The sequence below is a fragment of the Apium graveolens genome, chromosome 4, assembly GCF_009905375.1.
Source record: "Apium graveolens cultivar Ventura chromosome 4, ASM990537v1, whole genome shotgun sequence".
Lineage (NCBI taxonomy): Eukaryota > Viridiplantae > Streptophyta > Magnoliopsida > Apiales > Apiaceae > Apium > Apium graveolens.
The window spans coordinates 275819729-275838837 of NC_133650.1; the positions used below are offsets into that span (position 1 = coordinate 275819729).

General features: G+C 37.0%; 3 protein-coding genes across 3 annotated transcripts; 2 read left to right on the forward strand and 1 right to left on the reverse strand.

Annotated features, from left to right (window-relative positions):
* Positions 1 to 200: 200 nt before the first annotated feature.
* LOC141717158 (protein ULTRAPETALA 1-like) lies at positions 201 to 3161 on the forward strand. The gene is made up of 4 exons (XM_074519266.1): positions 201 to 352; positions 681 to 902; positions 2061 to 2367; positions 2728 to 3161. The coding sequence occupies exons 2-4, from the start codon at positions 686 to 688 to the stop codon at positions 2909 to 2911; spliced, it is 708 nt and encodes a 235-aa protein (XP_074375367.1). The 5' UTR covers positions 201 to 352; positions 681 to 685; the 3' UTR covers positions 2912 to 3161.
* Positions 3162 to 5035: 1874 nt separating this feature from the next.
* On the reverse strand, positions 5036 to 9729 carry LOC141717159 (secretory carrier-associated membrane protein 1-like). Its single transcript, XM_074519267.1, has 12 exons — positions 9594 to 9729; positions 9205 to 9300; positions 9058 to 9120; positions 8745 to 8778; positions 8536 to 8658; positions 7235 to 7297; positions 7068 to 7161; positions 6323 to 6368; positions 6180 to 6247; positions 5925 to 5973; positions 5612 to 5677; positions 5036 to 5506 (listed from the first exon to the last, which is right to left on the reverse strand). Exons 1-12 carry the CDS (start codon positions 9654 to 9656, stop codon positions 5423 to 5425), a joined length of 849 nt encoding a protein of 282 aa, XP_074375368.1. The 5' UTR covers positions 9657 to 9729; the 3' UTR covers positions 5036 to 5422.
* A 388-nt stretch (positions 9730 to 10117) lies between these two features.
* LOC141719673 (uncharacterized) lies at positions 10118 to 18128 on the forward strand. Its single transcript, XM_074522051.1, has 3 exons — positions 10118 to 10501; positions 10647 to 11174; positions 17484 to 18128. The coding sequence occupies exons 1-3, from the start codon at positions 10118 to 10120 to the stop codon at positions 18126 to 18128; spliced, it is 1557 nt and encodes a 518-aa protein (XP_074378152.1).
* Positions 18129 to 19109: the final 981 nt, after the last annotated feature.

Genomic DNA, 19109 nt, shown 5'->3' on the forward strand with positions numbered 1-19109 from the left:
TCTGTTCATTATATATTATATATATTTATTTATTTCTTATAAATATATCCAAACAACATATAATAAATACATACAGATATAGATGGTGGAAACTTACCTAAACTTAAACGCAGATACACCGTATCGAAACAAATTTTACTAGACAGCTGACGCTATTAATCACCACCAATAGAAAGTAATAAAAAAAGTTCACTCACACAACTCGACCCCTCTTTTTCTTAATCTAAAAAAACCCTCACTCGCTACCCCCTCTCTCTCTATATATACTCTATACATTATGCTCCCTCCCACCAGATCTCGCATCCTTCCAGCCCTAGAAGAAGATTGTTGATTTCCCGTTCTACTTTTCTGGGTCTCTCTCTCTCTCTCTCTCTCTCTCTCTCTCTCTCTCTCTCTCTGTCTCTCTCTCTCTCCCTATCTCTCTATCCCCTCTTTATGTATCTATCTATCTCTATTTCTATATCTATCTCTAATCTGTACATATACAGAAACACATTTATGTTTATTTCCCAACTTATACTTAGATGTGTATATAGCAACTTGTCTTAAACAGACCAGTCTCGCTGTCACACACAACACACATGTATTTACTTACAAAATCGTCTGATCTAATGGTCGGATTTTTTGATTACTGTCTGAATCTTGGTGTCTTTATTATTATTAAATTCTTGGATTAACAGGGTAAATGGAGAAAAGTGCTATCGAAATCGGGAGCGATGGCGCGTCGATGTTCAGCGAGGAGGATACGAGAGAAATAAACGGGTTAAGGGTTTGCGGAGATCATGTTGAGGTCACTTGCGGATGCACTAGTCGTAATTTCGGTGATGCTGGTGGGACTCTTAGGGTTTTTCGTAATGGCGATCTTCAAATTAAATGTGAATGCACTCCTGGCTGTGATGAAGGTTCTAATTATTCTTAATAAATTTTATTATTTACTTGAATACTTAATAGTTAATACCCCCACTTGCACAGTTGCATGTAATGCATCACTTGACATAACAATGTTTGTGTAATCTATGAATTGATGCTTAAAAATACACTCAAGATGTATGTTGATTTGTCCTACTAAACTTGCAATTATATGATTATTTTTTTTATAAATGGAAGATGACTTGTATAATTTTATGTTGTCATTTCTCTCTGATTTCTGGTTTGGGCTTGGGATAGCTTCGCAATGTACTTATTATAGTGGCATTGGCTACACTGCTAGCCTGCTACACAACACAATGTACTTATTATAGTGGCTACATTTAGATGTAAATGTTCACGCATTCTTATGTTGTTGAAACTGGTGTCCATCTTGTAATTGTTGGTCATTTTTCTTGTTTATAAAAAGCAGTGGCTATAAATGTGTGCCATCAGTTTATAAGATGGTTTGGATGCTGTCCCACATAATATTTCTTGTGCATTATTAATGGTCTTTGTCTATACATGATTTACTCAAGTGAATATGGATGATATGAACACTTTCTGGAGGGTGAAAGATGGCCTGTATAGCTGAAATTTTTTGGGAATTAGAAATTTCCAGCTATCCGGTCATATGAGAATCGAAGTTTCCTGTTTATGTTATAGAATTGTGATTGTTGTTTCGTTCTCTTTTTTTTTTCTAAATGTGCTGTGGCAGTCTTCTGAATCGACTCCAACAAATCACCATTTTGAATTCATGTAATTAAGATAACCAAGAATCATCCTATATTAATTGTTAGCCCGAGATACCATCCTCCTCTCCCTTAAAAACTAAATATAAATTAAAGACTGTCTGCTCTCTGTACAACATGATAGGGATAACCTATCAGAGGAAATCCTATATAGATTGTTCCATTACTGTTATATCTGAATAATAAGTTGCTGTCCTTTGGCTTTTAACTTTATTGTTTGTATTTCACATATACTGCTCATCTCTTAAACCATATTCTATCTTTTAAGTTGACTGATTATGTAACAGGTAGTACCATATTATACTTGCAATGATATCTTCCCGGCACAACAAAGCCGGTGATAATTTTCTTTTAACTTGTATTTGTTTATGTTTGTTATAACTAGTGCTTCTTTGTAAACAGACAAATTAACCCCAGCTGCATTTGAAAAGCATTCTGGACGAGAAACTGCCGGAAAGTGGAAGAATAATATTTGGGTCATATCCAATTGTGCGAAGGTCCCGCTGGCAAAGACAGTGCTGCTGAAGTACTATAATCAAACGCCGAAACATGGAAATGGACGTTCCCGCGGCCATCGTGACGAGTTTGTTCCTTGTACCGAGTGTGGCAAGATGCGAAGGTTTCGGCTCCGCAACAAAGAAGAATGCCGAGTTTACCATGATGCTTTGGTGAATGCAAATTGGAAATGTTCTGATACATCAAATGAAAGGTTTACAACCTCTCATGCTTTTGCCACATTCTGTACACAGTATCTTCATGTTTTTATTTTTATTTTTGATAAATGCACCCACCTTTTTCTTTGACAAGGTTAGAACCTCTGACATCCCATAAAGACAGCAAATTCATTGGCTCTTTTTTTTCACTTGTATTGTCAATGTGATCGGTATGTGTGGTTGTAGATATATTTCTGTCGAGATTATCAAGCTACGGAGTTTAGGAAACTCGTAAACTTTTCCTGCAATTTATAAAGTTGTAGTACTATTATTTTCTGTAGCCTTTTTTTGATGAATTTAAACGACTTTTTTTTGTTGGTTATAAATTGTTCTGATATTGAAGTCATCTTTCCCAGGGTGGCATGTGGAGATGAAGAGGAACGAGCTACTCGAAGAGTTTATCGTGGATGTTCCCGTTCTCAAACATGCAGGGGATGTACATCCTGCGTATGTTTTGGATGTGAAACTTGTCGTTTTTCGGATTGTAGCTGCCAGACATGCAACGATTTCACTAAGAATGCCAAAATTCGAGGTCTCTAAATTAGTATTGGATGTTACATACTAATTTGAGCTGCTGGCCTATTATTCTTCCTTCTGTGACTCATTACTAGCTAGGGTCTCTTGAAAACTGAAAGCTTTTGGCTGTTTTATCATTTCCTTTCGTTCAAAAGTTGGTACATTTTGAACCATTGCACCGTTCTTTTGTTGACGTTGATCTGTTTTTTAATTTGCAGTTGAACTGGTGTACTCAGTCCTTAATGTTTTATCTTATGCTCAGTTTCTTTATTTATTAATGTTTGATGTTATGCTCAGTTTCTTGATTTATTATACTAGTAATTACAGATGTAAGCTGATCTAGTTCCTTGCTTGTGTTGATTAGATGCAGAGTGCTAAATCATATAGTGAAATATAAATGCGTCCCTAGAATTACGAATTACATGCTTTTGTAGTGTTATACTTGTCGTAATTTAATAAATGCGTTCCTAGAAGTTCACTTAGCTTTTAATTGGCAACTCTCTACTAGGTTGTTCAGTGTAAATGAGCCAAACTACTTGCAAGATACTACTGAAATTCTGATGACAATAATGGGGCCAAGTCTTGAGCTATTTAAGCACAAGTTTTTTAAGTTTCAAATTACTTGGTCTGTGAGGCTGGTGAGCCTGATCCATTTATATTATACTATACGTCTATAAATATAAGTAGACCAATGTTCAATAGGGTATATTTTACATATTTAATCGAGCTCAGGTCAAATCAAATATATTGCAATCGAGCTAATGTTAATATTTAGTAAACATTCGGACTTTTTTAGGAGAACTTGAACATAATAAACTTTTGTCGAACCAAATTTGAAACTTTGAAAGCTGTGGATCATCGAGTTCGAACTTTACCCAAACTATTAAGGGTGAGATTGAAACTCGACCGGAACTATATGTGTGAGATTTGAACTCGATCTTAAATCTTATTAACGGTAGGTACTCCCTATCATGGCTACAACATGATAATACGGTTGATATTGTGCTGAGAAATATACGAAATATACGTATGGCTACAAGACAACTATGAATGATGATGATGCGTGTTCCTTTAGGTCGATATCTTCCCTCCACTCTTAAAAGATTTGCGGAGTGTGAAATAAAACGAAGGGTGTTCCGAAACTTTTATTTATTATCTGTCAGAGTTGGAATGCTGACATAACAAAAGTACATCCAGTAATACTATATATTATGATAGTAGGGCATGTGCCCACTTGAAATTATGAAGTTGTAGTTTTTGTATTCATGATGAATAATGAACATGTTTGGTAAATAAATATATAGATCATATTAAAATGATCGGGAAAAGATGCCACCTGTAGCTGTAGATGGGGCAGGATTCTGTTACAATCCCGGATGAAGCAGACAAGTGCGAGCATCTTCAGTTAGGTACTTAGTCCCGTATCTTAATTAATGCCCGGGCCACCGGAGTTAAGAATAAATAAGGTGGAACAAGAAGAATATTGTATCTATCTCTAATGCATAGCATCATCCATTTAGTAGACCTACCTATATTATATCCATCTCCTGTAAATATGTTGTTCATCAATACTTAGTACACGTCGTCGTATATTTGATGAACAAGGCGCAACGCAAACACACACATATATATATATATATATATATATATATATGCAGTCTCCTAGCTGGCCTGGCCATCTTATTTAATTATCTCCTGCAGTCTGCAGGAATCACCCTTGATGCCAATCCCACTATATTCGTCTTTCGCATTTCCAACCAGTACGTTTACATCCTTCTGTTTGTCTCTGAAATGTACTTGGAGATTAATCCTTTTACCCTAGCTACTAGGGCATGCCAATTTAGTAAAACAAATTCAGCGCATCTGTTAAAATTAACAATTATTCATGTTTTGAAATCATAAATCTTTACTTTACACATATTAGGTAAATAATATTTAATGATATCATAAATTATAACATACATTATTTGCTTTTGAATGTTTGATAATTTTAAAATAATAATTTAAGGATAATAAAATAAAACAATACTTGCTTAAAAAGTTCGTCCATTTTAAAACATCAACAACACCTAAGAATTGCGTCTCACAATCACACATGATCCAAGTATTTCAAAGTAAAAAAAAAAAAAAGAGAATGAACTACTACAATGGTTTCCACTTCTCATCTGAACCTTGGCTTCTTAATTGAAATTTAGATTTAATACATTAAATACATGTGTATATATCATGTGATATGGCACTGCAGTAACATCTACACCTTATGTCTGTAGTCTTGCAGACATCTTCAGTTCTGTACAGCCTACATTCCATAAGTCGTCACTTTTTGACGAAATTAAGTGTATGCAGGTCAAGGATCATCTCTTTATCTACATAATTGAAGTTCAAATATAATATCAACCGTTACTAGAATCGTCGGTCAACGCTTGTGAAAGAGCGAAAACAGATGTATAAACAGTAAAGAGCCTGGACAAAGAAAAGTGCCTGGACAAAGAAAATCGAGGAGAAGTGCCAACTAACTGAATCCATAGGCCAGTGTTATAATGCAGCAGCCATTGTTCTTGCGGCTTCCCGTTTCATCTCTGCAGCTTTCCCGCTACCTCGGAAGTACATGTAGATTTGCTGCACCAAGAATTAACATAAAAGCATACATGTGAGGATGTACAGAACTTCAAGACTGGACACAATGGAGGCAGGAAAAAAAAGGAAGCATCGAAGGATGTGGACCTGAATAACCCAGATGCTTATCAGTGATTCAATGGCAAAAAATGCACAGCCAACAAAATAAAGCACCTGCAATTACTAAAAGGATTATCAACCTCATTTATATTTAAATCTAAAACATCACTAAAGAACAAAAAAAACTGCAGTGACCTATGCTTCAATATCTGATTCTTTAATCCAGAATTAATATATAATTATTCAGAAAGATAAGCCTTAAATATAGAGAAACATGTTTCAGTGTAGGCTCCTAAAGAACTATGAAACAATTGTTTGGGCTATACATCCAAACATAATCGTACGTTAACGTAAGGCTTACCCCAACCAGAGAATTATCGCTAAACATATCAAGCGTTGGCAAGATTCCTCTGCAGTAAAAGACAAAGGATGACTGTTGGTCATAAAATGTAAATACTACACATATCTCTCTCTGACAAAAAATTTCCCTATGACTTGCTTTCATTTCAAGATTCTACTGATCAGTACAGGTCAATAGTAACGAACTAACATAAATTCTAATGTCTCCATGAATAAAATTTAAAAGTTCAGACTTGATATGATAAAGAAAACTTACGTGAGTGATTTTCCGTCAAAAAATATTGGTGGAGCAATTGTAGCCAAACAACAGAATCCGATATGGAACTGCGCGGTGAAACAAAATAAGCAAGACTTCTTAAACAAAAGGGGCACTGAAACTAAAAGCAGAAAAGTGCTTACTAAGTAAGTGAAGAAGAAAATCCCAAACTTTAGAGCACTCTCAGTCCTGCCAAAATAATGACAAAAAAGAGTTAGTAATCATTCTTACTCGCAGAGACGGAGCCATAGAAGGGCTCTACTGGGCTTATTTTAAGAAAAAAAAATTACTACATATACTTATTTATATATTTTATAGCCCAACCATGTATAAGCCCAACTTCTGTTTAATTTCTAGGGATTGAATAAGTATAATCAAATGGCTAAATACTACCATTCTACTTCTTGCACCGCTTGGGTTGCTGATATTTTAGTGGTGAAACTTGACTAGTGACTTGTCAAGCCCCCCTTTATTTGAATTTCTAGTTCCGTCCCTGCTTACTCGATATTTTTTTTGCATGTTAAGTAATCTTACATTATATCCATTAAAGAAGAAACTGGACCTTTTTCACAATCTCTTTTTTTTTGTCAGAAGATATTTTCACAATATATCTCTATATATTTGAGGGTACTTTGAACAATCTCAAGTTACAAAATGTTTTCATTGTCAAAAACATATGAATTTGTCTTTCATTGGCTTAAAAATGAGAAGAACAGACTTCACTGACAGAAATATCTTAAGATGAGGCATTTCAATTTCTGCAGGTATAATATATTCTTCACACTTGCCAAACCAAATATGGGGGGTCAAATTAAAAAATTTGTAACATGTAGGATTAAGAGGGATCCCATCAAGCTTATGACTCTCCGTCGTATATATCATTAGTACCTCATTGCACGATAAAGAGGTCGATACCAAAACACATATGATCCAGGAACTCCTGATATGATGTAGATGATGGAAAGTAGCCATATCTTTGGACCTGTAACAGTCAATAAGTTGAAAATAGTATTCATTATAGTGATGCATCAACAGCTGAACAATTAATATGTTACCTCCCCCATTGATCCATGCAGCAGTAACCGCAAGAAAGTTCCATATAAGGCACCAAATCAAACCTGCAATGTATTATATTGTAAACAATTATGCTGGAAAACTTGCTGAATATTCACAATAAATTTAGTTGGAAAACGATGCACCAGTTATTAAAAGGAGGAGGAGACGGAAAAAGCATGAAAGTTCGGGTACTTTATACTCGAGATAAGAGCACCTTCAAATTCAGGGGTTCTAGACGGAGATTAAAATATAGACAAATGTCTAATTTTATCATCATAACTCAAAACTTGTCAGGCACTTGAGTCTTGAGTATAAAATTAATTTCTAGATGGACGAATTACCATCTAACGAACGGTCTAAGAGCATCTCCAACAAACTCTTCATATAGGCTTTTAAGTTGAAAAATAAAGAGTGGTGCTTAAATTTGAGCTCCAAAAATTTGTAAAGGCTTTTTAAAAGCTTAAGAGTCTTTTCTCTCTTCTCAATTCTAAGAACTTCTAGCTAGCTCTTAACTAATATTTATAGTAAATTGGTAAGATTTACTCTCTTTCCACTTTATTTTGTACTTTAATGACTTCAAGTTAATTTTAATAATATAAAATTGATAGGGAGGGGATATAAAGAGTATTGTTGGAGATGAATATACACTAAATTGCTAATAACTAATAATTTATATTATATTTAAGAGTGATCTTAAGAGTCTCTTGGAGATGCTCTAAGAACATCTTCAAATAGCCCTTCAAATAAACTCTTAAATCAATATATAAAGAGCATGACAAAAAATGAAACTCCAATAAGATCCTAGTGACTCTTAAAAACATTAAAAGGCTCTTCTCTCTCCTCTAATTTAAGATCCGCTACATAGCTTTAACTTTTTTTTATAATTAAAAATATTTACTTTCACATGTTTCAATTAAAATTTTTGTTAATTAAAGTGAAATTTGAAATATGAATAATTTATAAATTAGGAGGTAAGATAAAGAGTATTGTGGGAGTTAGACACGAAAATATATGTACTAAATTGTTAGAAGTCACATTGTTTATATTATATAGGATGTAACTAGTAGACGGTTGGAGATGCTCTGACCTGCCATCATTCTAACACTAAAACCCGTAGTACACATAAAACACCTTCATTAAATTTGCTCAAGCTTTAAAAGAATATTACTTCTTTAGATCCCCAAAGTATTATACTCATAGTATTATTTTGTGAAGAAGTGAAAGTGTGTATATAGTATATAGTTTATAAACAAGTACCAGTAGAATTTGAACAACTTTACATTGGATAAACTGATCATACCTATCCATGTTGTGAACGCAACATACTGCAACTTCTGCAAATGAACCGGAATCTCATTTGCAATATCATGATGAATGATGGGAAATAATGGAGGCCAATTTTTCTCCTCAATTACAATTCCAGCTGTTAAAACAACAAAAAAGGAACAGGAAAACTTTACAGCCTAATTTTTCAACTCCAAGAGAAATGAACAATAACAATAGAACTACCTCTAGCTATAGCATCCTCCCTCCTTTTCAACTCCTGTGTTCCAGGAAAATAAAAATGTCAACATTATAACTAATATTTGAACTATAAGGACTACTATTGAAATCTTCATTTTCTTTGAACTATTGTATATGTTAGCGGCTAATATTTATATATGAACAAATTGATGCACTTCTAGTAAGATAATCAGAGAGAACTCATCAGATTGAAAACACAGGACAACGCTAAACGAAAAAAAAACATCTTCATCACCGGAAGCAAAAACAACCTCACAAAGGTTTATTTTCTCTTTTATTGAAAAAAGAAAAGACGCACCTGTTCCCTCCTTTTCAATTCATTTTCTCTTGCTTGAAGTTCCATCTCCTTTTTCCTGAAGTCCTACACATCAGAATCGGCCTTTTGTTTACAAATGCATCACAATGGTTTACGAAATCACCGATATGTTGAAGATTATTAAAATACCGTGGGACTATCGAGAGGAATATTGACTGTTGCATCACTATAATAAGCACGTTCTGGAGAAAGCTGTGTTGGTCTTGAATTTCTCGAGGGAACTCTCTGCAAGTTTTAATCAAACATATAATTGTAAGGTTTCTCTTCAAACTTAGGATCATGATCGGCTGCCACACAATATTTGAACTGGTGTCATAACAAAGACATGCACATTTAACGAGATAAATCGTTCCCGAAAGCTAATCAGCTAATCAAATAAAAAGATCTTTGAAATGGAAATTTGAATATCATCTAATCAAATAACAAGATCTTTGAAATGGAAATTTGAATCAAACCAACGTATGTATGTGTATAAAATAAGGTAGAATGAGAGAGAGTTGTAAACGTTAAATAAATACCGCAAACGGGTTAACATCATCATCATCATGAGCAAAAGGGTTCGAATCATCACCACGACCCATTACTAAACTAATTTATAAAAACGTGTGGGTATGTATAATATAATTAGAGGATACGGATAAAAATGGGTTGTGATTCGAGTATGAAGAAATCGTTTATTCTTCCCAGTTTTTTTTGTCAGTTATTTTTCCCAGCTTTTGTGTATTTAGTTTCCCAGGAAATTTGAATTAAAACAAACAATAATGAAATGCATGGGAGAAAAGGGTGAATCACAAAATATGAGTTTTATAATATCAAAAAAGAAAAAAAAATATGAGTTCGAGTTAACCTAATGTTCGCGCGTGAGTGTTTGTTAGTATTACTCTGTTGAGTCGTGTTTCCGAAACTCAGTACATTAAGACGCTGTGTCTTTAAATGGAATATAACCACCGTTACCAAGTGTACAAAATTATTATCTCTACCATTTTTCTAATTTCATATATTGTGTGTTTTCGTGTCATAGAGTTATCTTTGATTGATGGATATGGTAAGAAGTAGGGGTGGTGGTGGTGATAGTCGTAGTAATTCAGGGAGAAGAATTTCTCGGGAGGGGCAAGTGTCAACTAATGTCTATTTTCGAGTAGATACGCTGAATGTAGGTTTTATGACCGGGAAATTTTTAGAACTTGTTGATATGTTAAAGAAAAGAAAGGTAGATGTAGTTTGCATTCACGAAACTAAGTGGAAGGGTGGTGGCACTAAGGAAGCTAACGGGTTTAAATTGTGGTATTCAGGGGTTGGTAATACAAGGAATGGTGGGGGTATTATGATAAGTTCGTTCATGAAGGAGAATGTAGTAGAAGTGAATAGAGTCAGTGATAGGATTATGAAGATTAAACTCGTAGTTAATGAAGAGGTCGTTAATATTGTAAGTGTGTATGCACCCCATGTTGGCTTGAGTGAGTTGGCGAGAAAGAATTTCTGGGATTGTTTGGATGAAATAGTTAGGTTGCTACCTAGGGACCAGATTTTATATATCAGGAGGTGATTTTAATGGTCATATTGGTGAACAGTCGGATGGTTATGTAGGCATTCATGGGGGTTTTGGTTTTGGGACGAGGAACAGGAGTGGGTGGGATCTTTTGGAGTTTGCATTGGCACATGAATTAGTGATTGTTAATTCTTGTTTTAAAAAAAAGGATGATCATCTGATTACTTTTAGGAGTGGAGGTTGTAACTCACAAATCGATTATCTTCTTATGAGAAAAGGCAACACGGATTGTAAAGATTGTAAAATATTCCCGGGTGAGGCATGTACTACTCAACATCGTTTCTTGGTAATGGATATATGTATGAGGAAAAGAGTAGTACAAGATAATAGAGAGGTGACACCGAACATTTTATGGAAAAATCTAAAGGGAGACAAAGTAGGTATTTTTAAAGAAAGGATTGGTTTGGCAAGAGACAGATTTTATGATGAGGATGTTAATAGAATGTGGAATCGATTGGCCTGTACAATCAGAAGTGTAGCTATAGATATGTTAGGTGTTACCTCAAGAAAGTTTCGGGTGCAGAAGGAAGCTTGGTGGTGGGACCAGGAGGTGCAGGGGTGAGTAAAAATTAAACATGATCGTTTTAGGGAACTTTTGTGTTGCCAAGATGATGAACAAGTTGATAGGAGAAGAATTTTATATAAGGATGCTAGACATACTGTTGGAAAATATGGGTATAAGTCCCATATTGGTAAGTCATATTTTTGAGCATTATGACTAAAAGATGTGTGAGATATGATGATATTCTCTTAATAATGGAAATTATTATTTTCCATTAGAATTTGGCTCAAATATTATGGCATAAATTAATTTGATTTTGTTTCAGATTAATTGATATGGTGTATGTCTTGATATATTTAATCTGATTCTGTTTTAGATTATTTATGGAATAGAGTAGCTCGCAAGTATTACACCGATTCCATAATTAATGATATTTAATTATGGAAAAGAGTAGCGCACAAGTCTATCTACACCTATATAAACACCTCTAAGGCGTTAGGGTTAGACACACCAAAACATATCCGCCTCTAAACACAAATCTCTCTCTCTCGGTGATAGTTTCGTGCCCGTTCAAGCTCGCTGAAGGTGCTCGTTATCCGTAACGCCGCCGCTACCTCATTTTATCCTGGGAGGCTATCGACTCGCACATACAGTGAGAGGCGAAATAGCTTTAAGGAGACAGTTTCAACTGGACTCGAGGATCTCTCTTTTCTTCCTCCGTTTGATTTCGTTTACTCACGCACACACTTGTTTGATTATTTGTATTAATCGCAGATTGTTTTCACAATCTTAAAGCTATTTATTTTATATACATCTGTGACTGATATATCTGTATCTGCTTGTTTTGTTGAGTAACAGATCGATGGAGAACCAAACTGTGAACGATTCGATGAACATGACGGCTGATCCCAACGCACAGATCACTGGATCTGATGGGGTTCACCAGCAGCCGATTAACCCTAACGCACGGATCGTATGATCTGATGGGGGTCAAACGCCTGTTGGACATGTGCCTTCGGGATATGTGCCTGTGGGACACACTGTCATTGGACAGTTTAGTGTTCCTCTTGGACAGATATCGGCAGGATTCACTCCTCCGATCATACCTGCGGTGCCTACTGGTGTGCATACACCTGTAGTACAGACGCACGTACCATCTGTTCCACCCGTGGTGCCTGCTGCACCTGTTATGCCAACTGTGCCTGCTGCACATGCTGAAAAACCTGAGAAGTTCAACGGAACGAACTTCAAACGTTGGCAACAAAAGATGCACTTTTATCTGACCACGTTGCATATGGATCGCTTCCTTAAGGAAGAACCACCGTTGCTCACTGCTGAGAGTAACATGCAGACTGTGTATGCTGCTGATGCTTGGAAGCACTCCGACTACATCTATCGGAACTATGTGTTAAATTGTTTGTCTGACTCGTTGTATAACGTATACAGCGCGAAGCCAACAGCTAAGGTCTTATGGGAGTCACTTGACCATAAGTATAAAACCGAGGACGCTGGGGCAAAGAAGTGGATTGTTGGCCGCTTTCTTGATTATAAGATGGCAGACTCTAAGACTGTGGTCAGTCAGGTGCAGGAACTGCAGGTGATCATTCATGACATTCATGCTGAGGGAATGGTCATAAGTGAGTCTTTCCAAGTTGCTGCTGTTATTGAAAAGCTTCCACCTGGATGGAAAGATTTCAAGAACTACCTTAAGCACAAGCGAAAGGAGATGTCTATGGAGGATCTTATTGTTAGACTTCGTATTGAAGAAGACAACAGAGGGTCCGAGAAGAAAGTTAACGTTGCCACTGAGAAGGCAAACATGGTGGAGCATGCTCAAAGCTCCAAGCCCAAGAAGGCTAATTCTGGTAAAGGGGCAAAGCTGGCACCCAAGGGAGGGATTTCGAAGTCGAAATTTCAAGGGAAGTGCTACAACTGTGATAAAGTTGGTCATAGGTCTTCTGACTGCAAGAAGCCCAAAAAGCCCAACAAGAAGAAAGAAGCAAACATGGTAGAGAATATCTCCAAGGAGATGGGTGACATAGACCTCTGTGCTACGGTCTCTGAAGTGAACCTGGTCGGTTCTAATCCACGTGAATGGTGGATTGATACTGGTGCTACTAGGCATGTTTGCTCAGACAAGGCGGTTTTCTCTAGCCTCAAAGCTTCCGATGCTGGTGAGAAGCTCTACATGGGGAATTCAGCAACTTCTACCATTGAGGGTGAAGGCACGGTGATCCTGAAGATGACCTCTGGGAAGAATCTGACTTTGAAGAATGTACTTTATGTGCCTGATATTCGCAAGAACCTTGTGTCTGGTTCTCTGTTGAATAAGCATGGCTTTCGCATTGTAATAGAGTCAGATAAAGTTATTTTGTCTAAGAGTGGTATGTTTATAGGCAAGGGTTATTTAACTGATGGGCTTTTTAAGCTCAATGTAATGTCCGTTAAGGATGATAATGAAATGAAGAATTCTTCTGCTTACTTGCTTGAGTCTCCTAATTTATGGCATGCTAGATTAGGACATGTAAATTATGACACTTTACGACGTTTAAGTGCAAAAGAATACATACCTAAACTTACTATCGATCCAAAACATAAGTGTGAGACTTGTGTTGAGGCAAAATTAACGAGATCATCATTTAAACGTGTGGAAAGGAACACCAAAGTGCTAGACCTAATACATAGCGACATATGTGATTTAAAATTCGCTCCAACAAGAGGAGGAAACAAGTATTTTATTACATTCATTGATGATTGTACAAAATACTGCTATGTATATTTGTTGAAAAGCAAAGACGAAGCTATAGATAAATTTAAAATCTATAAGGAAGAAGTTGAGACACAACAAACTGAGAAAATCAAAACGATACGAAGTGATCGTGGAGGTGAATATGTTGAACCGTTTGGGGAATTCTGTTCACAACATGGTATAATCCATGAGGTCACTGCACCATACTCCCCTCAGTCAAATGGTGTGGCTGAAAGGAAGAATCGCACTCTGAAAGAGATGATGAATGCGATGTTGTTAAGCTCTGGGCTCCCACAATCGATGTGGGGAGAAGCCATCTTAAGCGCAAATAATATTTTAAATATTACGATGCGCAAGAATAAGGATGTAAGTCCTTATGAAATGTGGAAGAAAAAGAAACCAAGTTACCAACACCTGAAAGTGTGGGGGTGCCTTGCAAAGGTACTGATCCCTACACCGAAGAAGGTGAAGATAGGTCCTAAGACTGTGGATTGTGTCTTTATCGGATATCCTCCACACAGCACTGTATATCGGTTTCTTGATCATGAATCCAAGATTCCTGATATTCAAAAGAATACCATTATGGAATCAAGAAATGCCTCATTTTTTGAGACGATGTTTCCCTGTAATCCAGGAAACCAACAACCTACGACGTCTAAACGATCTCATGAGTCTGTAGATGACGATAATGAGAGTGACGAAAGTGAAGACGAAAATGTGGGGGTAGTGAGAAGGAGCAAAAGACAACGAACGGAGAAATCCTATGGGTCTGATTTTATGACCTATTTGCTCGAAGAAGGTGACCCAAAAACTTATAAGGAGGCGGTTACCTCACCTGATGGGCCTATGTGGAAAGAGGCCATCAAGAATGAAGTTGATTCAATTATGCAAAATCATACTTGGGAATTAGTGGACTTGCCAACTGGTTGCAAACCATTAGGTAGCAAGTGGGTTTTCAAGAAGAAGTTGAAAACTGATGGCACTATTGATAAGTATAAGGCCAGACTTGTAATTAAAGGATACAAGCAATAAAAAGGCCTTGATTACTTTGATACATATTCTCCTGTAACGAGAATAACGTCCATAAGGATGATGTTTGTTATTGCTGCAATGCGTAATCTAACTGTACATCAAATGGATGTGAAAACAGCTTTCCTAAATGGAGACATAGATGAAGAAATCTATATGGAACAACCTGAAGGGTTTGTTGTCCCAGGACAAGAAAGGAAAGTGTGTAGATTGGTGAAATCATTGTATGGTTTGAAACAAGCGCCTATGAAATGGCATGAAAAATTTGATGAGGTCGTGCTGGCCAATGGTTTCAAAATCAATGAATGTGATAGCTGTGCCTATTACAAGGATAACGAGAACAGCTATGTCAAGGAGAATGACAATGGCTATGTCATGATGACACTATATGTAGATGATCTACTTATTTCTGGAAGCAATGATAAAGTTATCAAATCTACAAAGGACATGTTGAAATCAAGGTTCGACATGAAAGATATGGGACTAGCAAATGTAATTCTGGGAATTCAAATTTCTAGAACATCAGAGGGTCTCGCATTAAGTCAACCACATTATGTTGACAAGATCCTTGAGAAGTTTCTTAAGGATGACTTTGAGAAATCTAGGACACCTGTGGATATGACTTTGCACCTATCCAAGAACAAAGGTGTAGCTGTTTCCCAATTGGAATACTCGAGGATAATTGGTAGTCTGATGTACCTCATGAGTTGTACAAGACCAGACATTGCATACTCAATTAGCAAGTTGAGTAGGTTTACGAGTAATCCGGGAGCTGATCACTGGAAAGCGATTATAAGGGTACTAAGGTACTTGAGGGGAACTCGAGACTATGGACTGCACTATGGCAGATACCCAGCAGTATTAGAAGGATATACTGACGCAAATTGGATATCTAGCAAGAAAGCACTTAAGTCTACGAGTGGCTATGTGTTTACATTAGCTGGAGCGGCAATATCATGGAAATCCTCAAAACAAACGGTGATAACTCATTCCACGATGGAAGCTGAGTTTGTGGCACTAGATAAATGCGCCGAAGAGGCTGAATATCTACGTCAGTTTCTGGAGGATATTCCAAGATGGCCAAAGCCTGTAACTGCAATAGGGATTCACTGTGATAGTCAATCCGCTATTGGCAGAGCACAGAGCACGATGTATAATGGAAAGTCTCGTCATATACGACAACGACACAGTTCCATTAGACAATTGATCTCAACCGGAATTATCACTATTGACTATATACCGTCAAAGGATAATATCGCGGATCCACTAACCAAAGGGTTATCAAGAGAAGTGGTTGAGAAATCATCGAGAGGGATGAGCCTTAAGCCTATTGCTTAACGGCATCATGGTGGACACCCAACCATTGCTGACTGGAGATCCCAAGAACTTGGTTCAATGGGACAACTAAATCATGATGACCAAATCATTGTGGGGGTAACCCCTGGCCTGTTCCTATGATGAGGAAACAGTGAGACCCGTAAGGTACGAGGTTAAGCTTTGAGCCTTTAATGATCTTTGATGAATACATGGAGCTCAGGAGTGAACGCATGGAATTCAGTTGAGTAAACGCGGGTTACTCTATAAGATAAAGATCACCTATGTGGGAGAGAAGTGGGGCCGCTTCAAAGGAGAATTGCGAGGCATAATTCTTTAGAAACTTCTGCAGAACCAGGACGATGTTCCATGGCCAAAATGGACATACTCATGAGAGCTGAACGAGTCAGAAACGATATAGTGATAAGTATATCATCATTTACATAAACGGTCGAACAGTTCAAGGACAAGCACGTCTACTGTCTACCAGTAAAGTCGGTATGCTTACTCGAGCGAAGGTTCAAGGAGCATTCTCTACCTATCGTATGCTATATCTGATCGAAGAAACTATCACCAAGTCAAACTCCGTGTCTGTCTGTCTATCTGGTGTGTGCTACTAAGATCACCAATCTCACCCATGTGGGGGATTGTTGGAAAATATGGGTATAAGTCCCATATTGGTAAGTCATATTTTTGAGCATTATGACTAAAAGATGTGTGAGATATGATGATATTCTCTTAATAATGGAAATTATTATTTTCCATTAGAATTTGGCTCAAATATTATGGCATAAATTAATTTGATTTTGTTTCAGATTAATTGATATGGTGTATGTCTTGATATATTTAATCTGATTCTGTTTCAGATTATTTATGGAATAGAGTAGCTCGCAAGTATTACACCGATTCCATAATTAATGATATTTAATTATGGAAAAGAGTAGCGCACAAGTCTATCTACACCTATATAAACACCTCTAAGGCGTTAGGGTTAGACACACCAAAAACATATTCGCCTCTAAACACAAATCTCTCTCTCTCGGTGATAGTTTCGTGCCCGTTCAAGCTCGCTGAAGGTGCTCGTTATCCGTAACGCCGCCGCTACCTCGTTTTATCCTGGGAGGCTATCGACTCGCACATACGGTGAGAGGAGAAATAGCTTTAAGGAGACAGTTTCAACTGGACTCGAGGATCTCTCTTTTCTTCCTCCGTTTGATTTCGTTTACTCACGCACACACTTGTTTGATTATTTGTATTAATCGCAGATTGTTTTCACACATACGGCTAAGAAGACAGTAGCGGAGGCAAAATCATGGGCGTATGAGGCTATGTATACTCACCTTGGTACAAAAGAGGGTCAAAATGGTATTTTTAGATTGGCGAAGGTTAGGGAAAGGAGGAGAAGAGATTTAGGTTTTGTTAAGTGTATAAAGGATGTTAATGGACACGTGCTAGTGAAGGATAAGGATATTCGGAACAGATGGCATACCTATTTTAGGGAGTTATTTAATGAGGAGAGAATTGGTGTTAGGGAGATAGGAGCAGATAGTGATTCTAGTTTTGACTTTGGTGTTCATCCTTCTATGAGCAGAGCTGAAGTTAAGGGAGCATTACATAAGATGTGGAGAGGTAAAGCTACGGGGCCGGATCAAATACCTATAGAGGTATGGTTGTGTTTGGGTGAAGAGGGAGAGCAATGGCTAATGAGGTTATTCGACAATATACTTCAGACTAATGACATACCGCAGGAATGGAGGCGTAGCATGGTAGTGCCGATCGATAAAAATAAGGGAGATGCACAAGACTGTAGCAATTATCGTGGTATTAAACTTTTAAGTCATACTATGAAATTATGGGAAAGAGTGATTGAAACTAGGTTAAGAAGTAAGGTGGAAGTGTCAGAAAATTAATTTGGCTTTATGCCGGGCAGGTCGACCTTGGAAGCAATTCACCTTCTTAGACAGTTGATGGAGAAATATCGTGTTCATAGTAAAGGATTACACTTGGTGTTCATAGATTTGGAGAAAGCATATGATAGTGTTCCGCGTGAGGTAATTTGGGAAAGTTTGGTGGCTAAAGGGGTGCCATGGATATATTTGAGGGCGATACAAGATATGTATTTTCAGGTAAGGACGTGTGTTCGAACACCGGTTGGGGATACACATTATTTTCCGGTAGGAATAGGACTTCACCAAGGATCCTCGCTAAGCCCATTTGTTTTCACAGTTATAATGGATGTTCTATCTAGGGGAATTCAAAATAGTGTACCTTGGTGTATGTTATTCGCGGATGATATAGTCATAATTAAGGAGACAAGAGTTGCAGTTAATGTAACATTAGAACGATGGAGGTATATATTGGAGTCTAATGGATTGCGGGTTAGTATGTCTAAGACGGAATATTTATGGTGTAACTTTAGTAATCAACCGAATGATGAGGGGGTTGATGTTCTGTTAGGAGATCAAGTACTACCCCCCCCAAAGATAATTTCAGGTATTTGGGTTCCGTTTTGCATAAGGAATGGGGGATAGATGCGGATGTTACACATCATATCAAATCAGGATGGCTAAAATGGAGGGCTGCTACAGGAGTATTGTGTGATAGGAGGGTTCCTTTCAAAGTAAAAGGAAAATTTTACAGGGTAGCGATCAGACCGGCCTTTTTATACGGGTCGGAGTGCTAGGCATTGAAAAAGGCTCAAGAATGTAGGTTAGAGGTGGCAGAAATGAGAATGTTAAGGTGGATTTGTGGACGTGCCATGTTGGATAGATTGTCAAATGGTTTTTTCAGGAATAAATTACGAGTTGCGCCTATTGCAGAAGATGTAATATTCCATATTTTTTTAAATATTATTATTATTATTATTTGGAATTGTTTATGTGAATTTTAGG

What these genes read in the sequence shown, in the direction of transcription:
- LOC141717158 (XM_074519266.1), top strand. Translation starts at nt 686, where the DNA reads ATGGAGAAAAGTGCTATCGAAATCGGGAGCGATGGCGCGTCGATGTTC. An exon ending in CACTCCTGGCTGTGATGAAG is followed by an intron (nt 903 to 2,060) that starts GTTCTAATTATT and finishes CTTTGTAAACAG; the next exon opens with ACAAATTAACCCCAGCTGCA. An exon ending in TCTGATACATCAAATGAAAG is followed by an intron (nt 2,368 to 2,727) that starts GTTTACAACCTC and finishes CATCTTTCCCAG; the next exon opens with GGTGGCATGTGGAGATGAAG.
- LOC141717159 (XM_074519267.1), bottom strand. Translation starts at nt 9,656, where the DNA reads ATGGGTCGTGGTGATGATTCGAACCCTTTTGCTCATGATGATGATGAT. An exon ending in CCTCTTTATCGTGCAATGAG is followed by an intron (nt 6,369 to 7,067) that starts GTACTAATGATA and finishes TTATTTTGGCAG; the next exon opens with GACTGAGAGTGCTCTAAAGT. An exon ending in TTTTCTTCTTCACTTACTTA is followed by an intron (nt 6,248 to 6,322) that starts GTAAGCACTTTT and finishes TTCACCGCGCAG; the next exon opens with TTCCATATCGGATTCTGTTG.
- LOC141719673 (XM_074522051.1), top strand. Translation starts at nt 10,118, where the DNA reads ATGGTAAGAAGTAGGGGTGGTGGTGGTGATAGTCGTAGTAATTCAGGG. An exon ending in ATGAAGAGGTCGTTAATATT is followed by an intron (nt 10,502 to 10,646) that starts GTAAGTGTGTAT and finishes ATTGGTGAACAG; the next exon opens with TCGGATGGTTATGTAGGCAT. An exon ending in CTTGGTGGTGGGACCAGGAG is followed by an intron (nt 11,175 to 17,483) that starts GTGCAGGGGTGA and finishes TATTAATCGCAG; the next exon opens with ATTGTTTTCACACATACGGC.